General features: G+C 39.1%; 2 protein-coding genes across 7 annotated transcripts in view; one reads left to right on the top strand and one right to left on the bottom strand.

Annotated features, from left to right (window-relative positions):
* Positions 1 to 114: 114 nt before the first annotated feature.
* On the top strand, positions 115 to 4,028 carry fkbp14 (FKBP prolyl isomerase 14). 5 transcript variants are annotated; one of them, XM_061945566.1, is made up of 5 exons: positions 115 to 239; positions 353 to 461; positions 570 to 721; positions 790 to 917; positions 1,177 to 1,808. In XM_061945566.1, the coding sequence occupies exons 2-5, from the start codon at positions 373 to 375 to the stop codon at positions 1,333 to 1,335; spliced, it is 528 nt and encodes a 175-aa protein (XP_061801550.1). In that variant the 5' UTR covers positions 115 to 239; positions 353 to 372; the 3' UTR covers positions 1,336 to 1,808. The 5 variants fall into 5 exon arrangements, with proteins under 5 accessions (XP_061801550.1, XP_061801524.1, XP_061801532.1 ...); XM_061945540.1 differs by adding an exon at positions 2,050 to 4,028 and having other exon boundaries at positions 125 to 461; positions 1,177 to 1,366; XM_061945548.1 differs by adding an exon at positions 2,050 to 4,028 and having other exon boundaries at positions 125 to 461; positions 1,177 to 1,350.
* A 5,968-nt stretch (positions 4,029 to 9,996) lies between these two features.
* chn2 (chimerin 2) overlaps positions 9,997 to 25,956 on the bottom strand; it is an 81,383-nt gene continuing 65,423 nt past the window's right edge. For both annotated transcript variants that reach the window (XM_061953617.1, XM_061953609.1), the window contains 6 exons: positions 24,837 to 24,921; positions 17,974 to 18,147; positions 17,807 to 17,884; positions 16,663 to 16,800; positions 16,474 to 16,579; positions 9,997 to 10,754 (listed from right to left, as the gene is read on the bottom strand). In XM_061953617.1, the coding sequence (XP_061809601.1) occupies positions 10,583 to 10,754; positions 16,474 to 16,579; positions 16,663 to 16,800; positions 17,807 to 17,884; positions 17,974 to 18,147; positions 24,837 to 24,921 (753 nt within the window). In that variant the 3' untranslated portion in view covers positions 9,997 to 10,582. The remainder of the gene's footprint in view (positions 10,755 to 16,473; positions 16,580 to 16,662; positions 16,801 to 17,806; positions 17,885 to 17,973; positions 18,148 to 24,836; positions 24,922 to 25,956) is intronic.

Consider the following 25,956-nt stretch of genomic DNA (forward strand, 5'->3'; position numbering starts at 1 on the left):
AAGGAATTACGTTGTGTGGGCGTGGTTTTAGATGACTGACAAACACACAAACCAATCGTATAAGAGTATTAAGATACAGGGTGGGACCTTGACAAGTGACCCAATAGAAATGAGAGAAGGGGGAAATGTTGAACAGTGGGGTGTTTATGAAGTTTGGTGCCACGTAGTTACCCTAAACACCACTATAGTACTGTATTTACTTTATTCATTTAATTTAAGGGACTCTTTCACAAAAATCTGTGAGTACGCTTTGTAAGTGACAAAATGATGTGTTTTTCTATTTGTTCGCTGTTATCGTTTGTAACAATGCTCACCCATGGAGCCAAGCTGCCTGACCCTGAAGTGAAAATAGAAGTTCTGCAGAAACCTCTCATGTGTTACCGCAAGACAAAATATGGAGACATGCTTCTTGTCCATTATGAGGGATACCTGGAGAGCAATGGCACCATGTTTCACTCCAGGTAATGCATGTGTTTTGAAAATGTCTTGTTTTGTGTAGCAGCATTATTTGGAGGTAACTGTGATGCTTACATTGACTTGTGCATTATTTTGATGGATCTTTTCTGCAGCCGTACGGAAGGGGATAAAAACCCAATGTGGTTCACCTTGGGGATCCGAGAGGCTCTCAAGGGCTGGGATAAGGGGTTGAAGAACATGTGCACAGGAGAGCGCCGGAAACTGACCATCCCTCCAGCTCTTGCCTACGGGAAGGAAGGGAAAGGTAATTTCACCAAAATAGGATACAAATGGAGAGCACGTCACCATTAATCACAATTTGTTGGCTTGCAGGCAAGATCCCTCCGGGCAGCACCCTCGTATTTGACATTGAGCTCATTGATATCCGCAATGGGCCACGATCGCACGATTCCTTCCGGGAGATGGATCTCAACGATGACTGGAAGCTCTCCAGGCAGGAGGTGTGGAAAACTCTTGTTGTTTCAGCATGGGGGAATTCAATTTGCCAAGTTGCACAACACGCAAGACTAGATGAGACCGGCGGAGTTCAGTGCCTTGCTCAAGGAGCACAGCAATAGTCATTCGGAAGCAGACTAGCATCTCTCAAGCAACCAGTTGTCATTTCTTTGCAGGAGAACTCTGGTCCCTTGCAGACTCTGGTCCCCAATGTTATAGTACGTAACGTAATAATGCTGACTGTGGTTTTTGTGCACCACACAGGTGAAGGCGTACCTGAAGAAGGAGTTTGAGAAGCACGGATACTCACCGAACGACACGCACCACGAAGTGATGGTAGAGGACATCTTTAAAAATGAGGACGAGGACAAAGACGGTTTCATCTCCACCAGAGAATTCACTTATCAACACGACGAACTGTAAAGGACGCACATGCAGGCAGGACAAGTTGCATGTATTTTCATTTTACCTCTTGATTTAACTTGAAAGCTTTACGTTGGTTTTAGTGAAATGTATTCATGTGCACATTCAACATGCACTGAAAATGTCACGACAGATGTATTTAAAATTGAATTTTACTTGTTTTCCCTTTGGAATGTAAAATAATATATTTCAAATAGTATTGTCAAAGGGTTCATTTGTTAAAACCAAATTAATCACGATTAACCACAGTAAATTTCCTGCTTAAATGATTTAAACCAGAGGGTTCGTAACCTTTTTTTTTACCTCAGGGCCCAACTTTTCTACCACAGAGAGGCCTGGGCACACTCACATTTTAATGCTAAATTACTCTTGATATTAAAAAAGCATGTGTTAATCACAAAGATTATTATAAAGGCTTAGGTCAGGCTGATTACAAAAATAAATACTACAGTTATTGAATAAACTGCAAAATAAGTGACTCATAAAAACTGATGAACAATACATTTATATACAATTACGCAGTGTTAAAATAAATAAATTCTAACTAATAATAATATATATGTTTATCTAAAATAATCTGTCAATAAAATAAAAACGCAAATGAAGAAAATGTAGCTTCACCAATTTAGTCATAATTTTTGTGCTTAAGAAACTTTTCTAAGACTTTAGCTCCAGACTTCTTCTTTTTGTTTGATATTTTCTTTACTGCCACAGGTGGAGGAAAAGTGTATTGCCGCTGAGTACCGCTGAGGCCCATACGGACCACAGCTGAGGAACAGATATTTTTGGCGGCCCAACAATGGCTAGGAGACACTGATTTAAACGAACAGAAAAAAGACCCCGATATTTTGACGCTAATGCAATTTTATTGTCAGAATGTCATACACATATTTAACATCCATTCATCCATTTTCTACCGCTTATTCCCTTCGGGGTCGCGGGGGGTGCTGGAGCCTATCTCAGCTACAATCGGGTGGAAGGCGGGGTACACCATGGACAAGTCACCACCTCATCGCAGGGCCAACACAGATAGACAGACAACAGTCACACTCACATTCACACACTAGGGCCAATTTAGTGTTGCCAATCAACCTATCCCCAGGTGCATGTCTTTGGAGGTGGGAGGAAGCCGGAGTATTTAACAATTTTAGCTTAAATGTATGCCTTTTTTATTTGCTCAAAACCTGGAAATTTACCAGCAAGCACAACAGTCAGTTTCCTTACTCATCTTTGCACTGACATATGCATTGACCTGATCACTGACCGTATAACAACCTGCGAAGCTTTTCAGGTATTCATACACAGTAAAGGAGCATGTGCGCTCAAAATAAATTGCGTGGTTTTTCTGCAAAAATACAAAATTACAGTAATGCCTTGTTGATCGCTGTTATTTGGTTCTGGACATGACCACGATAAATTAAGTTCTGCGAAGTAGGAATCATTAATTATAAATATAAACACATTTTTTCATAGCAAGAAGAACATAAAACAACTATTTACATTATAAGAGCGTTCTAGTTGTAACCTTTACACTTTTTTTACTCCAGTATAGTAATGATCCCTGATGCTGTGCCAATCAGTGGCCACAATACTAAACAAAGGGGACGGGGCGGTTGGGAGAGTGGCCGTGCCAGCAGCCTATCAATCCCCACCTTCTACCAACCTAGTCACGTCCGTTGTGTCCTTGAGCAAGACACTTCATCCATGCTCCTGATGGGTCGTGGTTAGAGCCTTGCATGGCAGCTCCCGCCATCAGTGTGTGAATGTGTGTGTGAATGGGTGAATGTAGAAATAGTGTCAAAAGCACTTTGAGTACCTTGAAGGTAGAAAAGCGCTATACAAGTATAACCCATTTAAAGTGCTATGATTGGTTTGGTCTCCTCTAGTGGCCAATACTACTGTAGTATTGATCATTTAAGTTGATTTAGCCATTGTTATGCTTAATTAAGCATTGAAGCGTGATGTGGCGAGGGATGACTGTAATGCACAATTTTTTTGTAATTAATCACGTAAGTAAATGGATTACATTTAGCAGCCCTGATTTTAAAACAATGTGTGTTTTTTACGTAAAATGTTCGGTTGACAGTTATAAGGTACGTAAAGTTCTGATTCTTTTGGTAAAATAGTTTGTGCTGTTAAAAACGGTCATTTGTGCTACTTTAGTTTTTGAGTTATTGAATAACGGAGCCCCATTCTCTCCAAATGAAAGCAACATAGCTTCACTAATCAATAGACTTGGACGTAGACTTAGACAAACTTTATTGATCCACGAGGGAAATTGTTCCACACAGCAGCTCAGTTACAAAGGATGGAAAGGATAATGCAGGTATAAAGTAGACAAAACATTTACCATAGTAGCAATATAAAATATAACATATGTAATGTTTACATATTATATATGCAGTATATAATATATACTGATATATTATATTATACCAGCGACCCCGAAAGGGACAAGCGGTAGAAAATGGATGGATGGATTATATTTTTATATATAGTGTTGTGTTTGTGCTGGACTGTGGCGTTAAAATGACCGATTTTGTTGTTCAATCATCAATCAATCAATGTTTATTTATATAGCCCTAAATCACAAGTGTCTCAAAGGGCTGCACAAGCCACAACGACATCCTCGGTACAGAGCCCACATAAGGGCAAGGAAAAACTCACCCCCGTGGGACGTCGATGTGAATGACTATGAGAAACCTTGGAGATGTGGTTGACCCCCCCCCCCCCCCCCCCCCCCTTTAGGGGAGACCGAATGCAATGGATGTCGAGTGGGTCTGACATAATATTGTGAGACTACAGTCCATAGTGGATCCAACATAATAGCAAGAGTCCAGTCCATAGTGGGGCTAGCAGGAAACCATCCCGAGCGGGGACGGGTCAGCAGCGCAGAGATGTTCCCAACCGATACACAGGCGAGCGGTCCACCCCGCACTTCATTCATGGCCACCGGACCTGTGTAACCCCTCGACAAGGGAGAGGGGGGAGCAGAGGAGAAAGGAAAAGAAACAGCAGATCAACTGGTCTAAAACAGGGGGGCTATTTAAAGGCTAGAGTATACAAATGAGTTTTAAGATGGGACTTAAATGCTTCTACTGAGGTAGCATCTCTAACTGTTACTGGGAGGGCATTCCATAGTACTGGAGCCCGAATAGAAAACGCTCTATAGCCCGCAGACTTTTTTTGGGCTCTGGTAATCACTAATAAGCCGGAATTCTCTGAACGCAGATTTCTTGCCGGGACATATGGTACAATACAATCGGCAAGATAGGCTGGAGCTAGACCGTGTAGTATTTTATACGTAAGTAGTAAAACCTTAAAGTCACATCTTAAGTGCACAGGAAGCCAGTGCAGGTGAGCCAGTATAGGCGTAATATGATCAAACTTTCTTGTTCTTGTCAAAAGTCTAGCAGCCGCATTTTGTACCAACTGTAATCTTTTAATGCTAGACATAGCATTAAATCTTGTTATACTCATTCGTTATTCAAGACAGTGATACCTTGGTTTTCGTACGTCCCGATTTGTGCATGATTTTGTTTTTGAGGAAAACTTTGAACGAAAGTTTGCCCAGATTTTCTATTTTCATTTAACGTTACCATATGGCCAAACAATATGCCTAACATAGCGTATTTTGCCATGTAATGAAGCACCCAAACAAAGAGTCGTGCGTGTCGGTGACTCATCTCTGCGAAGAATGAATAGTGCTATTTTGAGAGTTGGGCCACTGTAGAAAGATTTGGGCCAACATCTTCTTTATTACAGTATGTGTGTGTGCTTTGTTTGTTCATAGAATGCACACAAAAAGATGAACAAATCTGTGTCTGTCTTCTTTATTCATGTCAATGCAATATCTGTCAAGCACTGTGCTGCCCATGCTTTGTTTACATGGTGAGGCGTTCAAGGGAACTGCGTGACGAGCGTTAGGCAGTTACAGGCTTTTAGACGGTTGGTGCTTTTTTTTCATTGAGTACAGCTGCAAAATAAGGCCCTATCCACACGGGAACATTTTTTAATGGGAAAGTCTGATATTATTATTGTGTGGACAAGCAATGAAACCGCTACTTTTTGATAACGATGACCACAAGAAAAAGAGACGTGATGCAACATCTGCTAACAACAAGGATTAACTTGGGTTTTAGTGATGTCATGTGTGTCACACTCATCATCTGACCTTGCAAAAGTCTTTTTTTTTTTTGCGCCTCAGCCATGCTTGTCATATACTTATTGTTTTTGTGTCAAGATGACACCTTTTTTTCTTTTGGTTATGTTGGTGTTTCTATGTCTGCACTTGTGATGAGGCATTGAACAAACCCCGTTTCCATATGAGTTGGGAAATTGTGTTAGATGTAAATATAAACGGAATACAATGATTTGCGAATCATTTTCAACCCATATTCAGTTGAATATGCTACAAAGACAACATATTTGGTGTTCAAACTGATAAACATTTTCTTTTTTGCAAATAATCATTAACTTTAGAATTTGATGCCATCAACACGTGACAAAGAAGTTGGGAAAGGTGGCAATAAATACTGATAAAGTTGAGGAATGCTCATCAAACACTTATTTGGAACATTCCACAGGTGAACAGGCTAATTGGGAACAGGTGGGTGCCATGATTGGGTATAAAAACAGCTTCCCAAAAAATGCTCAGTCTTTCACAAGAAATGATGGGGCGAGGTACACCCCTTTGTCCACAACTGCGTGAGCAAATAGTCAAACAGTTTAAGAACAACGTTTCTCAAAGTGCAATTGCAAGAAATTTAAGGATTTCAACATCTACGGTCCATAACATCATCAAAAGGTTCAGAGAATCTGGAGAAATCACTGCACGTAAGCGGCATGGCCGAAAACCAACATTGAATGACTGTGACCTTCGATCCCTCAGACGGCACTGTATCAAAAACCGACATCAATCTCTAAAGGATATCACCACATGGGCTCAGGAACACTTCAGAAAACCACTGTCACTAAATACAGTTGGTCGCTACATTTGTAAGTGCAAGTTAAAGCTCTACTATGCAAAGCGAAAGCCATTTATCAACAACATCCAGAAACGCCGCCGGCTTCGCTGGGCCCGAGATCATCTAAGATGGACTGATGCAAAGTGGAAAAGTGTTCTGTGGTCTGACGAGTCCACATTTCAAATTGTTTTTGGAAATATTCGACATCGTGTCATCCGGACCAAAGGGGAAGCGAACCATCCAGACTGTTATCGACGCAAAGTTCAAAAGCCAGCATCTGTGATGGTATGGGGGTGCATTAGTGCCCAAGACATGGGTAACTTACACATCTGTGAAGGCACCATTAATGCTGAAAGGTACATACAGGTTTTGGAACAACATATGCTGCCATCTAAGCGCCGTCTTTTTCATGGACGCTCCTGCTTATTTCAGCAAGACAATGCCAAGCCACATTCAGCACGTGTTACAACAGCGTACTTTCCTGGCCCGCCTGCAGTCCAGACATGTCTCCCATCGAAAATGTGTGGCGCATTATGAAGCGTAAAATACGACAGCGGAGACCCCGGACTGTTGAACGACTGATGCTCTACATAAAACAAGAATGGGAAAGAGTTCCACTTTCAAAGCTTCAACAATTAGTTTCCTCAGTTCCCAATCGTTTATGGAGTGTTGTTAAAAGAAAAGGTGATGTAACACAGTGGTGAACATGCCCTTTCCTAACTACTTTGGCACGTGTTGCAGCCATGAAATTCTAAGTTAATTATTATTTGCAAAAAAAAAATGAAGTTTATGAGTTTGAACATCAAATATCTTGTCTTTGTAGTGCATTCAATTGAATATCGGTTGAAAAGGATTTGCAAATCATTGTATTCCGTTTATATTTACATCTAACACAATTTCCCAATTCATATGGAAACGGGGTTTGTATTACAGTACATCATTTTCACCCAGTACTGTGATGCGTTCCTGTCTGATTGTGACTCGATGTTGATACGACACCATGTGGTTAAGTTTGCAGAACGTTACTGTGTGGAAAGGCCCAAGCCACCATGGGGCCAAAGAAAGTTGCAAGTGCCAGCACTTTTGATTAAAAAAGGTAAAAATCACTCTTGAATTGAAGAAGTAGCAAAATACAGTGGTACCTCAACTTAAGAGTGTTTTGAGATAAGAGTTGTCTCTCTGCTAATTGTTATGCTTTAAGCCGCAAGCAGAAATTTGAGTTACAAACATCCCCGCCATTAGTTGGTGTGGCAAATGTCACAGTGAGTGACCTCAGTAAGATCCAACCAAAACATCCGGTATAACAATAGCTTATAGCTATAGATGGGCACAACTTTGTTTTTCGAAGCACGGGAAGGAAGAAAGTGAATGTCAAGGACAGTGCTGGGAAGAAGTAGTGGAACATATTCATTGAATTGAAGAAATAAATCATCACTGCGAGTCTGCACCATACTAAAGCAGAAAGAGTCTATAACGCCAGCCAAGGATGTAAAAAAATTAAATCTAAACAGCGGACATTTATACAGGGAAACTCTGATGATGGTGTGTTTGACAGAGAAGCAGCTGGAAGGAGATACCGTAAAAGTCCACTCTCCAAGGTAAATGCTATATATTATTACATTACTTCATACTGTAATTGTTAGTACTACATTATATTGTATAGTTTTTATACAATATTTCTTATCTCTTATTTGAATTACTTTTAATGGGAGGCGTTGATTTGAGATACAAGTGTTTTGAGTTAAGAGCTCTGTCACAGAACCAATTCAATAAAACTTCAAGAACAGAAAAGTGATGTTAGATGGTCCTTTAGCCATCACAATAATAATTTATGTCATACCACAGACTATAAAAATGGGACCCATTACCTCCCTGCTTGGCACTCAGCATCAAGGGTTGGAATTGGGGGTTAAATCACCAAAATGATTCCTGAGCGTGGCCACCGCTGCTGCTCACTTCTCCCCTCGCCTCCCAGGGAGTGAACAAGGGAATGGGTCAAATGCAGAGGGTAATTTTTTCAACACACCTAGTGTGTGTGTGTGTGTGACTATCTAATAACTTTAACTTTAATATATGTGTTTGACATTGTTTTCTGCATATACAACTATATCCTCTAAAATGTGTTCAGTCTTCATATTCTTTGGTGTCTGGAATGGATTAACTTAATTTGCATTATTTAGGAAAAATGTATGTAGTTTTCATACTATTCTGTCTTTGTTTGCCCTTTTGGAACGGATTAATAAGCGCACAAAAAGAGCCGACATCCACCAGGCCCTTTAAAAAATCCTAAATCTAGGCGCTGATCCAGATTAAGCCCCAACATCTAATCACTTGGTTCCCTATCCCATTTCTGACATATCCTGAAAGTTCCATCAAAATCGGCCCAATACTTTTTGAGCTATTTCACCAACTAACAAATAGACATACACACCCTGGCGGAGGTATTGAAAAGTGAGGCGAGCCATTAAGTGGTGCTGGTGCCATTTTAGATTTAGGGTTATTTCAGATGACTTTACAGGTCGATCTAAGATCACATTGGATGCAAGTTTATAGTCATGATTGTTGCACTTGACGTTCTTATTCACTAGAGGGCACTGTTGTTCCAACCGTCCAGGCTGCTGCCTTCCTTTTTGCCACTTTTACATGATCATAAACCCAGCAGCCCTTTTTACATTAGCAAATTGAAAAACAATTCTTAAAACCATTAACACTTTATAATGCCTGCCTGCAGAAGCCTTTTGGCAACGGCCATGTTTGCACCGGAGACTAGCAGCTAGAGTCTGTGTGGAGAGACCAGAGGAGATGCGGAGGAAGAGACGGGGCTGCGGAGCTGGCGTTGAGTGTCGGATTTGACGAATTTCACGAAGCCCTGGCTATATGATTATGTATTGGACACTTTGGTCTCCCTGGACGGATTCTTGCTCATTAACGCGGACTGGAAATTGACAGAGAGCTAGTGGGCACCCTAGGTCAGAGTCAGCTCTTTTGGTTGCTTTGTTGGGTCTGCTCCTGTCTCTGTGGCATGGAGCACTGCAGAGACCCATACATTATGAGATGTTGAAATTGTGTTTTTTTTTCTTTTTTTGGTGCATACATGGTGCAATCGTATGCGTGTAATATGTATTATTTGTTGCTCATTTTTTAGTTGTTTTATTTTTATAGCTGTATGGCGCCGCTGAAGTGGCAGCTGGTTGCATTTTTAGGGGGACTTTTTTTTACCTGCATCGCAGTCGCATAATTTCCCCATTGTGGGATAAATTAAGTCTTCCCGATACGTATATTTTAGGAACTGAGCTCCTATTAAAACCAATTGACCCTTAATAGAAAAATAGTCCTTTTACTACAGCGGCTCAGTGGAATGTGAAATGAAGTCTGGCTCATTGAATTAGGTAACAAGCACAGACAGAAACTGCTAGAATACACATAGTTGTCAAACATGTTTCCACAGAAAGTAACACTTGTGGCATCAAGGTTTGAATCCATCCTACAAGTCACACTTTCAGGAAAAACCGGAAGAGTGACAAGTTTATGGCGAAACAAGAGATTCGACTGCAGATAAATAAAGCATGTCAAGATTATGGCTTTAACAAGAAACGGAAATAAAGTGAAAACAGTAGCCTTTAACTCTCATTAATCATTGCCATTAAAACCATATAAATTAAAAACTATAATCTGTATGTCCATGACATGGATTTGTATACAACTTTTATTCTTCTGAACATTTTGTATCCAGACAGCAACTTAACACGCATCATTCCCAACAGTACATACTGTATAATTATATATATATTATTGTGACCAAACAACATGATGCAGAGTAAGAAGACAAAAATAAACATCTTTACAAAACAAATCTGTACACGTTTCAAAAAAGTGCTTCATGAATTGACCTTTTTTTTTTTCATGGTTTTTACACAACAAAATATTGATCCCTGCTGCCATGACAGGATCTGTAAAAGTTAGTCGACACACGCACAAATCAAGCAGGAGATGCACACACACACACACACACACACACACACACAACAAGTAAGAAGGTTCACAGATGTCGTGCAGAGGCAGACTGCACACACGGCTTCAAAGAAAACGGCACCGCGGCTTGTAAACATATCTGTGCTAAATCGCACACGACAGTCTTGGTGACGCATGGAAGTCGCACACGGACTAGACAACACCAAACCAAGCGGTCATGCATTCAAAAGAAGCTTCCCCAGAGCAATTTGAGTTTCTCTCTGACAAAAGTGTCCGTGATTGCGCGGTACGTTGACGGGATCTGGATTCTAGAATAAGACGTCTTCATGCTCGATCATGAGCTGCACCACCAGCTTCTGCTGCCTCATGTCGTTAAGCGTGGTCAAGGCGTTCTGCTCCGGCGGCTGCATCAGCGTTGGACCGAACACGATGCCCAAGTTCTCTGAAGTCATCAAGTTGTCCTTTTCGAACAAAGTTACCCTGCAACGTCATATACAATTTAAAACATTAATTGGTAAATGGGTTATAATTGTAGATCGCTTTTCTACCTTCAAGGTATTCAAAGCGCTTTGACACTATTTCCACATTGACCCATTCATACACACATTCACACACTGATGGCAGGAGCTGCCACGCAAGGCCCTAACCACGACACATCAGGAGCAAGGGTGAAAGACATCACGAACGTGACTCGGATGGCGGGAGCTGGGAATTAAACTAGGAATCCTCAAGTTGTTGGCACGGCCGCTCTAGCAACCGAGCCATGCTGTCCCAGCAACTTTACAACTGCTGTCCCATTATTGAAAGTCTCATATAAATTTTAAGTATTTAATCCCAAATCCAAGCCAAGTCTCAAATCACCGATTTATATACATATTATGTATACATATTATATATACAATATATATACAGGTGTATATATATATATATATATATATATATATATATATATATATATAAATAAATGATAAATGGGTTGTACTTGTATAGCGCTTTTCTACCTTCAAGGTACTCAAAGCGCTTTGACACTACTTCCACATTTACCCATTCACACACACATTCACACACTGATGGAGGGAGCTGCCATGCAAGGCGCTAACCAGCACCCATCAGGAGCAAGGGTGAAGTGTCTTGCTCAGGACACGACGAGGTTGGTACTAGGTGGGGATTGAACCAGGGACCCTCGGGTCGCGCACAGCCACTCTGCCACTGCGCCACGCCGTCCCTATATATATATATATATATATATATATATATATATATGTATGTGTGGGGAAAAAAAATCACAAGACTATTTCATCTCTACAGGCCTGTTTCATGAGGGGGGGTACCCTCAATCGTCAGGAGATTTTAATGGGAGCATTCGCATACCATGGTTTATATAGGGCACAGAGTGGGTGGGTACAGGCTGGCCTAGGGGAGTGGTGATTGGCTCATGTGTTACCTAGGAGGTGTTTCCGTCTATGGCGGCATGTTGTTACAATTTCGCTGCGCTTGTTGAGGGATGACAGGTCCGTCCAGACCTGTCATCCCTCAACAAGCGCAGCGAAATTGTAACAACATGCCGCCATAGACGGAAACACCTCCTAGGTAACACATGAGCCAATCACCACTCCCCTAGGCCAGCCTGTACCCACCCACTCTGTGCCCTATATAAACCATGGTATGCGAATGCTCCCATTAAAATCTCCTGACGATTGAGGGTACCCCCCCTCATGAAACAGGCCTGTAGAGATGAAATAGTCTTGTGATTTTTTTTCCCCACACATACATATATTGCGCTCTACTACGGTATCGAGCACTATTTTTTGGATAACCTTATTAAGACATATATATATATATATATATATATATATATATATATATATATATATATATATATATATATATATATATATGTATGTGTGGGAAAAAAAATCACAAGACTATTTCATCTCTACAGGCCTGTTTCATGAGGGGGGGTACCCTCAATCATCAGGATATATATATATATATATATATATATATATATATATATATATATATATATATATATATATATATACATACATATATATTTATATGTATATATATATATATATATATATATATATATACATACATATATATGAGTTTATATATATATATATATATATATATATACATACATACATATTTGTATATCTATATATACATACATACATATATGTGTATATATATACATATATATATACACATACATATATATATATATATATATATATATATATACAGTATATATATATACACATACATATATATGTATATATATACTGTATATATATATATATATACATATATACACACATGCATACATATACATACATACATACTGTACATGTATACACGCATATATATACATATTAATATATACATACATATACAAACGTATATATATATATATATATATATAAACGTATATATACCTGTATGTATGTATGTATATATATATATATATATATATATATATATATATATATATATATATATATATATATATATATATATATATATATATATATATATATATATACACATATATAAGACCTTCAAGAGGTAGTCACCTGAAATGGTTTTGACTTCACAGATGTGCTTGAAGCTCATCGAGAGAATGCCAAGAGTGTGCAAAGCAGTAATCAGAGCAAAGGGTGTATTTTGAAGAAACTAGAATATAAAACAAGTTTTCAGTTATTTCACCTTTTTTTTTTAAGTACATAACTCCACATGTGTTCATTCATAGTTTTGATGTCTTCAGTGACAATCTACAATGTAAATAGTCATGAAAATAAAGAAAACGCATTCAATGAGAAGGTTGTGTCTAAACTTTTGGCCTGTACTGTACATATATATATATATATATATACATATTTACTGTATATACATACCGGTACATATACATATATATATATATATATATACACATATGTATATATATATATATACACATATATATATATATATATATATATATATATATATATATATATATATACACACATACATATAACATATATATATATATATATATATATATATATACAGTAAGAACAATAAAAATTTGTATCGAAACCGTATAACCATGTAGTAATTATAATTGAGTGTCACACAATATAATATAATATATATATATATATATATATATATATATATATATATATATATATATATATATATATATGTGGCGGCATTTCACACCTAGGCTGCCATTGATGTCCTACTTAGTCTGACTTTAAGAGATACCTCTCATAATACCATAATTTATGTCGCCACATGACCACGGCTGCAGAAATACTATACAGAAACACACTTGCGCACAACTGGGCATTTCATCAACTATTTTCCAGCGCATTTAAAAAACCCGCATCAGCAGTTAAAACATATCTTTACGTGGTACTGTCAGAATTAAAATAATTGTAAAAACATATTAAACGAGAGAAAATAATGAAATAAAAATATTTGAACTCACAATTTGCAGTAGCCATCGGAAGCCGTAAGCCAGGGGTTGATTCGATTGGAAGTGGCGGACAAACCATTTCATCGGCTGGCACAGGTTAGCTAGCTCAAGACTTTGTCTCACGAGATCGAGCTTCTCTTGAAGCAGGTTTCTCTGCGAGCCAAGTGTGGTTCCGGTGCAGCTCTGTTGATTTGGATAGCACTTCCTGCTCTCGCAACTCACAACTTATGATTGCATACTCACTTGTGATTCTCAAGTAAGTATCCAAACACATGACGCGTAAATGTCACGTTCAAAGTGAGGCCTGCTAGAAGGCCTTACTGACAACAACTCGTGATCTGATTGGCTATCGCAATTATCTATCAACTGTATGTGCCCGTTTACTTACAGTGCACAGGCGCCCGCATTGTTGATTCTGAAGGACTCGGGCAGATTTCGTACAGCATGACAACATAAGCGAGCTGAATTCTGACTGGATAAAAACTCTAACCTAAAAACAACAGCACTGGAAGGAGCATAGTATGACATGAAAAGAATATGAATACTTTTAGATATTTAGGGAAAGCAAATAAAAAATTACTTTTATCTTTAATTACGATCATGATTTCTGGTTATGTTAGGCCAGCAGAGAAGGCCGTGCTGGCCTTGATGGCACACCACTGATATATATACATATAGAACAGCTGAAATCCTTGCGTGTAAAAAACACACTCTGCTTGCGCGTGGTGTCTTTTTGGGCGTGCGCTGCCGCATCTTGTAGAGATGTGATGGTCGTGAACGAATCGAGACTTTTGAATGGCTCTTTTAGGTGAACGATACTGGATTTACAATTGCGGGACTTTTGTTTGTTTGTTTGGAAGTGGTTCATCTTATTTTTGATGTATTTTTTTTAAAATGCATTTAATTTATTACATTTAAAAAAATAATAATGATGTCACTCTCAAAGCCTGGGGATTATTGCACCACCTTAAAGTCAGTCTTTTGAACAGTTCTTTCAAAAGAACGGCTCCCCAAGATCCGGCAACCTTCAAAGAGCAATAAATCCCGTAAATCTCTCTCTGGTTGAGAACTAGACTTAATGTCCAAATAAGGACATTCACCTCGATATGACGTCACAATTACAAAACTCCAAGAAAAAAAGCATCCAAGACCATGTGCAAGGTTATGGCAAAATGCATGAGCCTCATGATTTGACATTTTTGTATTGTTTAACACGAGTATCCAAGTTTGTAACAACGCAAAAGACGTATGTAATCATATTCCCTCTATGGGCAGGGCAATAAAACAATATCAATATATGTCGCGATAGATACGTAATGAAAATCAATTAAAAACGCATTCGATAAAATGTATGATGATTTTTTTTTTCTTCACTGGAAGAAAACGGAAGTTGCAAAGCAAGGTTGGTTGCATGAACAAAGGCACTCAGTGGGAGTGATATGCTAAAAGCCAATTAGGAAATACAGTATCAACTATCAAGATTGGTTGCCCCATCTTGTTGTCTCACGGTTGGTTTTTTTGCATGGAGTGAGAAGAGAAACTAAAAATGAGTGCTGCAGAGAGCAAAAAGATTGTATGGCAATTTTTGGGATTTTTTCAAACGGACCAGAGTCAGATCAATGTGGTCTGTAAATTAGGCAAGGCGCTCTACCAACAAAGGCCGGTAATACAACATCACGTTAGCTGTGCTCATACATTAGAGCACAGCCGTAACTTCCTGACACTAAACTTGCAGAAAATAGTTCTTCTCGACTTTCTCTGTGTTTAAATTTCACACTTTGCACTATTTTGTTACACTTTATAAAGCATTTCTAATGTATTCCTTATTTTTGCACTTTCATTTTAAGAGAATATTGTTAAGTGTCTAATGTAATCTTAGAATTTTGTTGACATTGATTGTTTTCCATGGTTGTGTTGATATTTTTTTTAAATACAAATGTTTACATTTAATATATTTTTCTCCTGGTCTGTATTTTCGATAGTTCATAAAAAATACAAGTAATTATCGATATCGACCTATATAAAACACTAAAATCGTGATAGGTCGGCCATATCGCCCAGTCCTAAGCCTCTGTATGTATGACTCTTTTTCTGGTGGCATGGACGATTACCAACGCTATATCTGCATGTCCAAAAAAAAAGGGCTCAGCACTGGGAATCGATTTTCATTGTCCATTTAAAAGAGCCGTTTAAAAACCTACTCAGTGGCCTAGTGGTTAAAGTGTCCGCCCTGAGATCGGTAGGTTGTGAGTTCAAAACCGGGCCGAGTCATACCAAAGACTATAAAAATGGGACCCATTACCTCCCTGCTTTGCACTCAGCATCAAGGGTTGGAATTGTGGGTTAAATCACCAAAAATGATTCCCGGGCGCGGCACCGCTGCTGCCCACTGCTCCCCTCACCTCCCAGGGGTTGAATAAGGGGATGGGTCAAATGCAGAGGACACATTTCACCACACCTAGAGTGTGTGTCACAATCATTGGTACTTTAACTTTAACTTAAAAGACTCGATTTGTTTGCGAACGTCACACCTGTAGTTGTAATGCTTTAGTCCGAGTCAAGTCCTGAGTAAGTGATGTCAAAGTCCAAGTCGAGTTTTTGACGACATTAACAAGTGGAGTCCAAAGTCGTCAAAATTGCGACTCAAGTTCAAGTTGCCTGACACGAGTCTACACCTCTGATTACGCTGCACAAAACACTGAATTGCATTCATAAACGATGGCTAACCTCTTAAGGTGAGCCATCAGGTAGCGAAGAGTCTCGTAGTGAGCTGGAGGAAGCTGCAGCAAAGCCTCATGCACGGCCTCCAGCCTGGATTCAGCATTAGGGATCTCTGCAAATATGCGGGGAAATAATAAATCAAAGTGATGGCAGGCAGCAGCAAATAAGAGAGAGAAAGAAGAGGCGAGTCCTTACTTGCTGCCTGGATGAATTTGGAGTACAGGTCAAAGGTGATGACTGGGATAGGAAGGTCTCTCAAGTAGAGCTTCAGAGCGCCAGCAATGATGTTGATGTCTGCATAGACACTGGCACTGATGTTCGCCTTGTCACCGTCTGTTTATAACAACATTTACTGGATCAGGCTCTAATACTTTTCACAAGTTAAGTTCAAAGCTTCTAAATGTGTGAGGAAAATTAAAAAAATGTGTAAAATGTCTGTCCATCAGTGTTTTAAGGCTGGTACACACAAATATTTTCTAAATCTTAAATAGATTTTAGCTCTGTAACAGACCTCACATATAAAGATTAAAAAATCAGGCACTGAGCAGTGCATGTGTGTTGTGCCATGATAATATCAACACATCTGAGCACATTCAAGTCATCCGTGCCCCAAATCTGACATAATCAAACGTGACCTATAGGGCTGGACGTATCGATGAATGAGTTTCCACAAAGTTGAAAAAAATATGAATCATGAATTTTATATTTTCATAGCTAGTGCATACAAACATGTGTTTGACCTTCTAAATAAGTTGTTTTGATGTTATGAGAGCCCTCTAGACATGAGAGAAGGAAGGAAGAAAGGATCGTAATTGTCATTGCACAAGTAGTATGAAATTTCATTTTCAGGACAAACCCGTTGAAGAACAGGCGAGTGCAGTTTGAGGTGAGGAAAAAAATACATATTATGACATTTTGTACAACTCGAGACTTGCAACGAGGGGTGAGGGGGCGGGCATCCAGCCCGAAGCTGCCAGCCACTGGGGCGCTGCTCCATTATCTGTCATACCCTTTAGTCACTTTTGCACTCTTTGAATCCAATATAGTAATGCTGCCTGAGGCTGAACCAATCAGTGGCCCCGATATTGACCAGCTTTCTCTAATTGGGTTGGTGTTCTCTAATGGACAACACAACTGTAGTATATTGATATATTTAGTTTATTTAGCCATTTGTATGATTGAAAATGCTTAATTTAAGACCAAAACAATTTTTGGAATATGCATTAAAAAATAAAAAAAATATCCCCAAAAAATGTGCAATGTGGTGAAGCCGTAATATTTGAAACGCGATGTGGCAAGGGACAACTGTATGCACATGTACTGCGGCAAAGAGTCACACCTCTGTCAAAGGCCAGTCTCACGTCCTCGATGTGCTCGGAGAAACCAGACACTCTGTACAGACCTTCAGATTTCATACCTGCAACACAAACAATGGCAGTTTAACACATACATTGTATGTTCAATATTTATGTTTAAGCACATTCACCATCATTATTGCCCTTTTACCTCGGAGCTCTATCTCCCGAATGCAGAGATCCACCACCATGGGCCTGGTGGTGTTGTGGGCCTTGACGAGTGTGGTGAGGTCACAGCTGAACACTTTCTTTATCCTGCGCAGGTCCGGCTGGCAGTCGCTGGGCACCAGCTTCGAGCACTGCTTGTGTACACTCAGCCCGCAATCTTACAGGAGAGATAAAGAGCGGCCCGTCAGCCTCACACCGACGATAACGCAAGCACAGCAGGGGGGCTTAAGACAGCGGAAGTACAGCTCTCTGCCGACACTTGGTCAGTGGCAGATAACAACCAACACGGCAGCAGGAAGTCATTTTTGGTGGTGTGCAATGCAGAGCGTGTCTAAGCTGTTTGACTGCAGGTTTGGAAGGAGCTCCTGAGAGAATGTATGAGGAGTTGGAAAAAAGATGTCCCTCCTGCTCGCCAAAGCACGAGGTGTCTGATGATAGTCTTTGCCTGCAGCTTATCACCATGGCAAATGTGTCAACAACAAACATTCTGTTTGGGTGGTGGGGCAGAGGCCAGGTCTCGCATTGAGTCTGGGTTTTGAATATGAAATCTTGTGACAGGGTCTTGCAAGCCATCATAAGTTAGTTTTGCTGCTATTTTTAGTCACTTTTGAACTATCTTTAACCTGTTTTTTTAAGATGTTGATATTTTTACTCGCAATGATTTTTGCATGGTAATGAAAAAAATGACTTCGGATGAATAATTTGCAATTTTTGTGGAGTCTCTTTGGAGTCTCTTTGCGCACGCTGCATCTTTCTCTTTCTCTGTGCGCGCGATGTTCCACCCTCTCGGTTGAATACACATTCCAGCAATTCCCCTACTTTCTGATTGACCAGCTTTCTCTAATTAACTTCTGATTTTTTTTTTTTTATATTTAAAACATTTCCTTGAGGTCTACATAGCACGTAATGGTGGTTCTTTGGTCTAAATTTTACTAAGATTATCTTTTCAAGCCACTTTCTAAATGTCTTTTCAGGATGCGCCATTTTGCGGGCAGTCTTATTTACGTGGCTCCACTTCGACTGTGTCTTCTCGCTGTCATCCATGTTGTAGTTTTTAGCGCTTGCATAGCGAGTCTACTGACAGATATAAGTTAGAACTATACGCTACTTTGTATTAGAATGGCAACAGCGGAGGATGCATGTGCAGCAGCTTGTTTCCCAAAACAAGCTGGTGAGACTCCTGCTCAACCTCCCATACAGGACTCACCTAACTCAAGCCCACTTTACCAAATTAGGATAGCTTAGAGTTGAGGAAAGAGTACACCAAATCGCAATGTGCCTGGTATTCAAAATACTCAGAGAAACTGTCCCCAAGTACCTGTCCAACTATTTCACCAGAGTAAGTGATGCTCACAGGTACTACACGAGAGGGAGTTAGTCAGACCTCGTCGCCCCCCAAATTCAAGACTCTCATGGGAAAAAATGCATTCTACTATTTTGCCACCACACAGTGGAATGCACTACCAACAGACCTTAAAATTCGAACTTCCCTACTAAATTTTAAAACTGCCATAAAATCATGGCTCAGCTGATCTGAACCAAAATTGATCCCCAGCAACTCTTCGAAGCATCAAACAGGTTTATATGTGGTTATAGTGTATATATATTTTCTCATTCTGTTTTGCACACTCTTGGAGTCAACATGTGCAGTGTCATGTACATAGTGTATATATGCCACCTACCCCCATTTTTTGTATATATTGTTTTTCAAATCACCTGACATATATACTGTGTGTATGTACATAATGTATCCATTTTTTAACTTCATTGTTTATATACATGTTACAGGTTATATATCTTTTATTATTGAATGTATCAAATGTGATGAATATTTAATGGACCACAATGGAAACAAGCCTTTTGGCTTTTTGTGCCATCCATTTGCCTTGTTAAAGCATTACATGGATTCAATTCTTTAAGATGTCAATAAACTTCTCAATCAATCAATCATTCAATCAATGTACGAGCCAGTCTGCCCCCCAATAAGAAGATAGCAAAAAAGGAGATTATTGACTACAGCGCAGACTACAATGGCGCACTCGCGCAAAGCACTTTGGGCAAATTTCTAACATACATGGGTAATCCGCTGACATCAACGGTGTGAAAAACGTCACAGGACAGGGCAAATTCCAAAGGGCTGATTTGGAGGAAGTATTAAGGAAGGCAAGATATCTCCACAATGCCTCCACGGTTTGATTTTTAATTCCTGGGACTTAAGCAGATCCCAAATACACAACAACAGGTACCAATAGGTAAGGAACGTTGGTTGTGCATAATAAGTGCTCTTTTAAATGCCTATTGTCTCCTGGTCAGATGTCATCTTAGAGAACTGGTAATGTCCAACTGTATGCTTCTTCTAAAGGGAATTATTCTGTAGAGTCAAAGGTTTAGACAAAATAACCATTTGAATCATTCTTCATGAAGGAATATGCTCAAAATAAAAACAATTAAGCAGGGCATTCATCAATGAGCTACCTTTTATCATACATATATAAAGTAGGTGTAAATAATGCTACATTGCAATTACCTGCGGAGCATCTTTAAGAAAAACTTTTTGCCAGGTTTCCTAAAATTGGCTCTGACCAGGAGACAGTTGGCGCTTAAATTGACCAATTAGAAAGAAGGAAAGTTGTTGGGCTGTGTAGTCAATGCCCGCCCCTAAGTGCGTGTGCCAAAAGGGTGGACCGTCGTGCGCGTAGAGAAAAAGACACTTCACAAGGGCAAACCCAACCATAGCAAAAAGGTGCCGCATGCGCGCAGAGAGTGAGTCCATGCATGTGTTCTTTACATGTATTCGCAAGGATATTGGCAATGTTCTGACGCCATATGCATTACCCTAAACGCAGAACACGCGCTGTACTACAGGGCCCCATTTTGTGTAAAGAGGTGCATGTAAAATGTCAAATAATAGGGTGCTTTTTGATTGATTGATTGAAACTTTTATTAGTAGATTGCACAGTGAAGTACATATTCCGTACAATTGACCACTAAATGGTAACGCTCGAATAAGTTTTTCAACTTGTTTAAGTCGGGCTTCATATGCAATGTTACTGCAATAGTGCTTGTCTTATTTAGCAGAATGTACTGCGTTCAAATCCCGGTCAAAGTTCATGGAATAAGATTTGTAAATCTTTGTTTTAATGATGGTAACATTTTTATTTAGCACAAAAAAAAAAGATTATTGAACAATATATTTCCAATGACTGTGTTGTAATGTCAGTAACAACAAAAGTCCAGGCTGGTCCACCTAAAACCGCGTTATTATTAGGGTGGGTCATTGCTGAAGATAATAAAGTGGTACCTCAGTTCTCATACAACCCACTTTGACAAACAATTTTTGCCAAAGGATCGTCTTGGTTATCTAACATTACGTGTAACAAGCAAGTCTGTTTACTCACACAAAGAATCCCACGCTTTGGTGATTCATTCTGTTAAAAACAATGGCAAAATAATCCACCATGGGGCCAAAGAAAGTTGTGATTGACAGCACTTTAATAAAGACGGTGAGAAATACTATTAAATTCAAGAAGTACTCCTCCCCCTCTTCATCAACAAGGGCCGTCATTAAAGGTAAAAGGTAAATGTTTCTTTATCCATTTAGTTTTTATTAAAAAAAAATAAAAAACTTCACTTTTAGTTGATTATTTGAAATCAGAATTGGCTTGTATGAAAGGCAAAAGCCTCTAGAATAAAAAACAGGGTTGTCCACCGAGTGTGCCATACTGAAAAATTAAAGAATGCCGTTTTGATACATGTTATTTGAAACATTTTTTTGCTTTTGTGTTATATGTGACAACGCAAATAGTGTATTGTGGTATTATGGTATTATTTCATTTTGAAAACCTAAAACTGCAACAGTATTATCAGATTAATGTTTGTAGCAGGATTCCCTTGAAAGAGATTACTCATGTCAATGGGACTTCCTGGATAAAGGTTTTTAAAAAACGTTGGATGATTATTGTGTATGACTCACATGAACTTGAAAGACTGCATCCATACAACTCAACAATCCCCCAAATAATTTATTTAGGAAATCATCTGGTATAGCAAAGAAATAATTTGGTGTAATTTTCCAAATATCCATCTTATATCAGACATGCTCATTAATTTTCATGTCTGCATGGTAACTAGGATGGACAATCTGGGAGCAGCTTGACCTTCTTCGCCTTAAGGAACTTTGAAGCTTGAAAAAGAACGCATTTCTGCTTCAGAAATTACCTTTTCTTGTGACTTGGAATGTACTTGGCAGCAAGAATGTTTTGATATTTCAAGCTGTTGATACTGTCATCCATTCTGAAGATCTCACACACACCAATACTGGATGTTACTTAAACCAGGATTTTTCCTCAACAAACTTAACTGTTTTTCTGGGTGAATCTTGGGCCCATGTGTGTTCCAACAGGTCTTCTACAAAATTCACGGTGTCAGAGATGCAGTTCAATAAATTATTTATTAGAAAAATCTATCTTTTGTCTCTACTGTCCATCCTTTTGCGAGCTGTGGAACTTGACAAATGCAACACGTTTTTTTTTAGCAGTCTTCTGTTTAATGTTTGTCAGCACTAATTTGGCCATAAAGACCACTGCGTGAGACAATTTGATAAAACTGTTCTTGTCGATAAAGGGATTTCTGAAAAAGGGCTGTTGGTCCTCTCAAACAAGTCTTACGTTACGGGGTCTGAATTGTTTTTATCTTCTCTACTTGACGTTGGGATACATTGAAGATTTCTGCCAACTCGGCAGCAGACTTGATCTTCAGGCTCTTGATGATCATTTCGATTAGTGGTTGAATCTTGTGCATGTTCTTCGACGTCATTTTGTACTTCACATGATGGTCTTTGCTGGGGTTCTTTTTACCCACTCGGGAATGTGTCCATTGCAGTATTTATCACAGGCAAAGCTCAAATGTGTGATTGGTTGAATCATATAACAACTGTTGTCCTTGCAAAAACAAATGTTATGGGCTTTACAAAGCTGTGAACATCAAGACATTTTTATCACCTTTTTCCTTTGACACCGAGTTAATAATGTTAAAGCTCTTGACATTAAACTTTTTTTTCCCCTAGAAATTGATAGATTAGAAATAAAAGATATATGGCCTTTTAAAGGGTACCTATGATAATTTTAGTCTTAGACTTATAAATGTTACAATGTTGGATACTCATGTTACACAATGCCAAAGCGTCTAATCATACAATTCATGCTTTTTGGCATGAGCTTGCACGCAGTTTTGGTGGCCTTCCCCTCTGCTTCAGGCTATAAGGGGAAACACAAGAAAGGTAGAATAAAGTATTCTTGTCATCTAACCATCACCAACCACCATTAACCTCATCACTCAACTGACAAGCCAAACGAGGACTGTGTAAAGGATTGTACTTTTACAGTGTGTATTTGTAGGTGTGTATATTTTGTGTATTGCATACATTTATATTTTTACATTGTGCTCTCTCTGCAAAACCACATTTCATTATCTTCCTGAAAGCAATGAAAATAAAGAACTTCATTCATAATCCTGGCATGTGCATAATAACACCGACATGCGACATGCAATGACATAAATGCTGCTAAAATCGATCGCAGAGTGACTGTACAGGTGTGCCTAATTTTGTGACCGAGTGAATCTATATAGTGTTTGTCTGAAAAATAAAAATTTGTGTTGACGACTTCAAGATAAATATTGAAACAGTGTACATTTTCAAAAGAAAAATGATGATACTTTTGAACAGGGTGCAGCGTGGTTTCATTTGCAATCTGGGGAACGCCTCCAGAATCGAACATCTTGCAGACAGACTAAAAGAAAGTGGTTATAAATGTGACCGATGAGCCAAATTTAAGCTAAATTTAAACCCAACCATATCCAATTCATATTATCTAGACCAAAAGGACATATTTTACATGTAGAATAAAATCATCATTGTTCCACTTTATGTGACAAGACTTCTGTCATGGACGATATAATTATTCTCTATGAAATTAGTTTTGTGTTCGTATTTTTTGAATATTTATTTTAAATAAATGTTGTCCGTCTAGAATGGATTAATTGGATTTGCATTATTACTTAGAGCAAAACTGGTTTCGGTTTTCGTAAGATTAAGTTTTTGTCCAACCTTCGGAAACAGTTTACTAATGAAAAGTGAGGTACCGCTGTATTCTCGTCTTATATCATGTAAAATCAACACTTGATGTTGCTCGAAAATGTTTGCTTTTATGACACAAAATCAATTAATAATATCCAGACAGCTGAAAAAATACTCAAGGCATAAACATAGTAATAAAAAAAACATAGTCGTAAGAAAACTACAAAATATCCCGTTGGTCATGTTCCGAATCTTGATATGCAGTCAATAGCCTCCTCAGATTCAGCGTACTCAGTACAGTAGATCTATTTCTTTTGTCAGAGTAAAAATAGCCTTGGTAAGTGGGATGCATTTTTGCAAATGTCCACTGCATATCACCCAGAGGACGCTGGCTCTCAGGGTGACATGGTAAATAAATGACAAATAGATAAAAAATTACAGTTCAATTTAATATTTTTTTTTCAATTAAAACATTCCGACGTTAACATGCTCCAAAAATATATAGTGTATTACATTATCAAAAGTATTAGATAGAATAGATTAACTATTTTAATTATTACATATTTAAGCTTGTAATTAGAAAAGGATGCAATACAATGGAAAAACATGTTTTCTTGGTTGGCGGGATAACCATAAAGTTATTCAGTGTTATTAACCCACCGATGTGTATTTAGAACCGTTATGCAACGTGTTGTCCACACACTGTACATTACTTGTGAAAGCTGTCCAATGACCGACAATGCATTCTTTGTCGTTTGCAGTGCACTTACCTGAGCAGCGGACACCTTGGGCAATTAGACCCCACATGAAGTTGGCGCAGTACTCACACCAGTGTGGCCCTCGAAAGGTGTGTACCTGCAGGTGGACACCCCATGATTAGACACACACATTGCACCTCCATGTCCAAAAGCAGGAGAAGCACCCTTTAGATGGGCGGCACAGAGCTTACTTTGTGATGGGACGCTACAGGAGAGGGGAGCGTGGTGGTCAATTGAGAGCGTGTGTAAACACATGAGGCAGATTAAAGGATTTAGCGTTATGTGTCTGGCATCTGCTGCCAGGCAATCAGATACTTGCAGGCAGGGCTGCACGTCTAAATAACAGACAGGCACCCCCGACACTGATAGGACGACGCACCTGTGCAGTCAAACGCACACACCTTCAACAGGTGAGAGGAAGGAAGGTAGCATAAGGCAGGCGGTGAAGGATTTTTGTTCTCTTTTCACAGAAAAATAGCTGGAGCCGGTTAGAAATCAAACCTAATACAATAGATTTTAGAGCTGTCTTCAAATAGTCAAATATTTGATTTTGAATCGTCAGACATTCAACCCTCCCGGAGTTAAGTGCCTGCTGAAGCCCACCATGTACAGCAGGTGTGTTGGGACGATGAAATGATTGCCTTCATCGTTTGTGTGTAGACAAATACTTTTTAGAGAATACGAGATCATACAATTACAATTCTGTCTGTCACTAGACAGCGATCACCCATTCTGGTCACTGCTTCCTGGTGTTGTGACGTCACATGACTAAAACAGCTGGCTGTGAGTTTTGGCCTCCCACATCTCGTATTATATAAAAACCTAATTGCTTGCACAGAAAAATATTTTACTAATAGTGTTGGTAAGATGTTTCTACATAGGGTACCAGGATGCGCCACAGTCAGACAGGAATCTCTCTGTGCCACCGCACGCCTATAGCCGTCTAAATCCGACTGGAAATTAGACACAGTTCGGAAACGGACGTGCCGTCTCCCCGCTGGAGGTGTAGCTCTTTGCTGGCAAATGTAATGATCCTTCCGCAGGTTCACATAGAGAAACTTTGTTACAAATGTTCCTTCCTCTATTTAGTCAAGTTGGATGTCTTGAGCAGAGGACCTCACAAAACAATCCA

The sequence above is a fragment of the Nerophis lumbriciformis genome, linkage group LG04 (genome assembly GCF_033978685.3).
Source record: "Nerophis lumbriciformis linkage group LG04, RoL_Nlum_v2.1, whole genome shotgun sequence".
NCBI lineage: Eukaryota > Metazoa > Chordata > Actinopteri > Syngnathiformes > Syngnathidae > Nerophis > Nerophis lumbriciformis.

Excerpts from the sequence above, each read along its gene's own strand:
- fkbp14 (XM_061945540.1), top strand. The coding sequence starts at position 265 with ATGATGTGTTTTTCTATTTGTTCGCTGTTATCGTTTGTAACAATGCTC. Across the intron at positions 462-569 it reads GGCACCATGTTTCACTCCAG|CCGTACGGAAGGGGATAAAA; the intron begins GTAATGCATGTG and ends TCTTTTCTGCAG. Across the intron at positions 918-1,176 it reads GGAAGCTCTCCAGGCAGGAG|GTGAAGGCGTACCTGAAGAA; the intron begins GTGTGGAAAACT and ends TGCACCACACAG.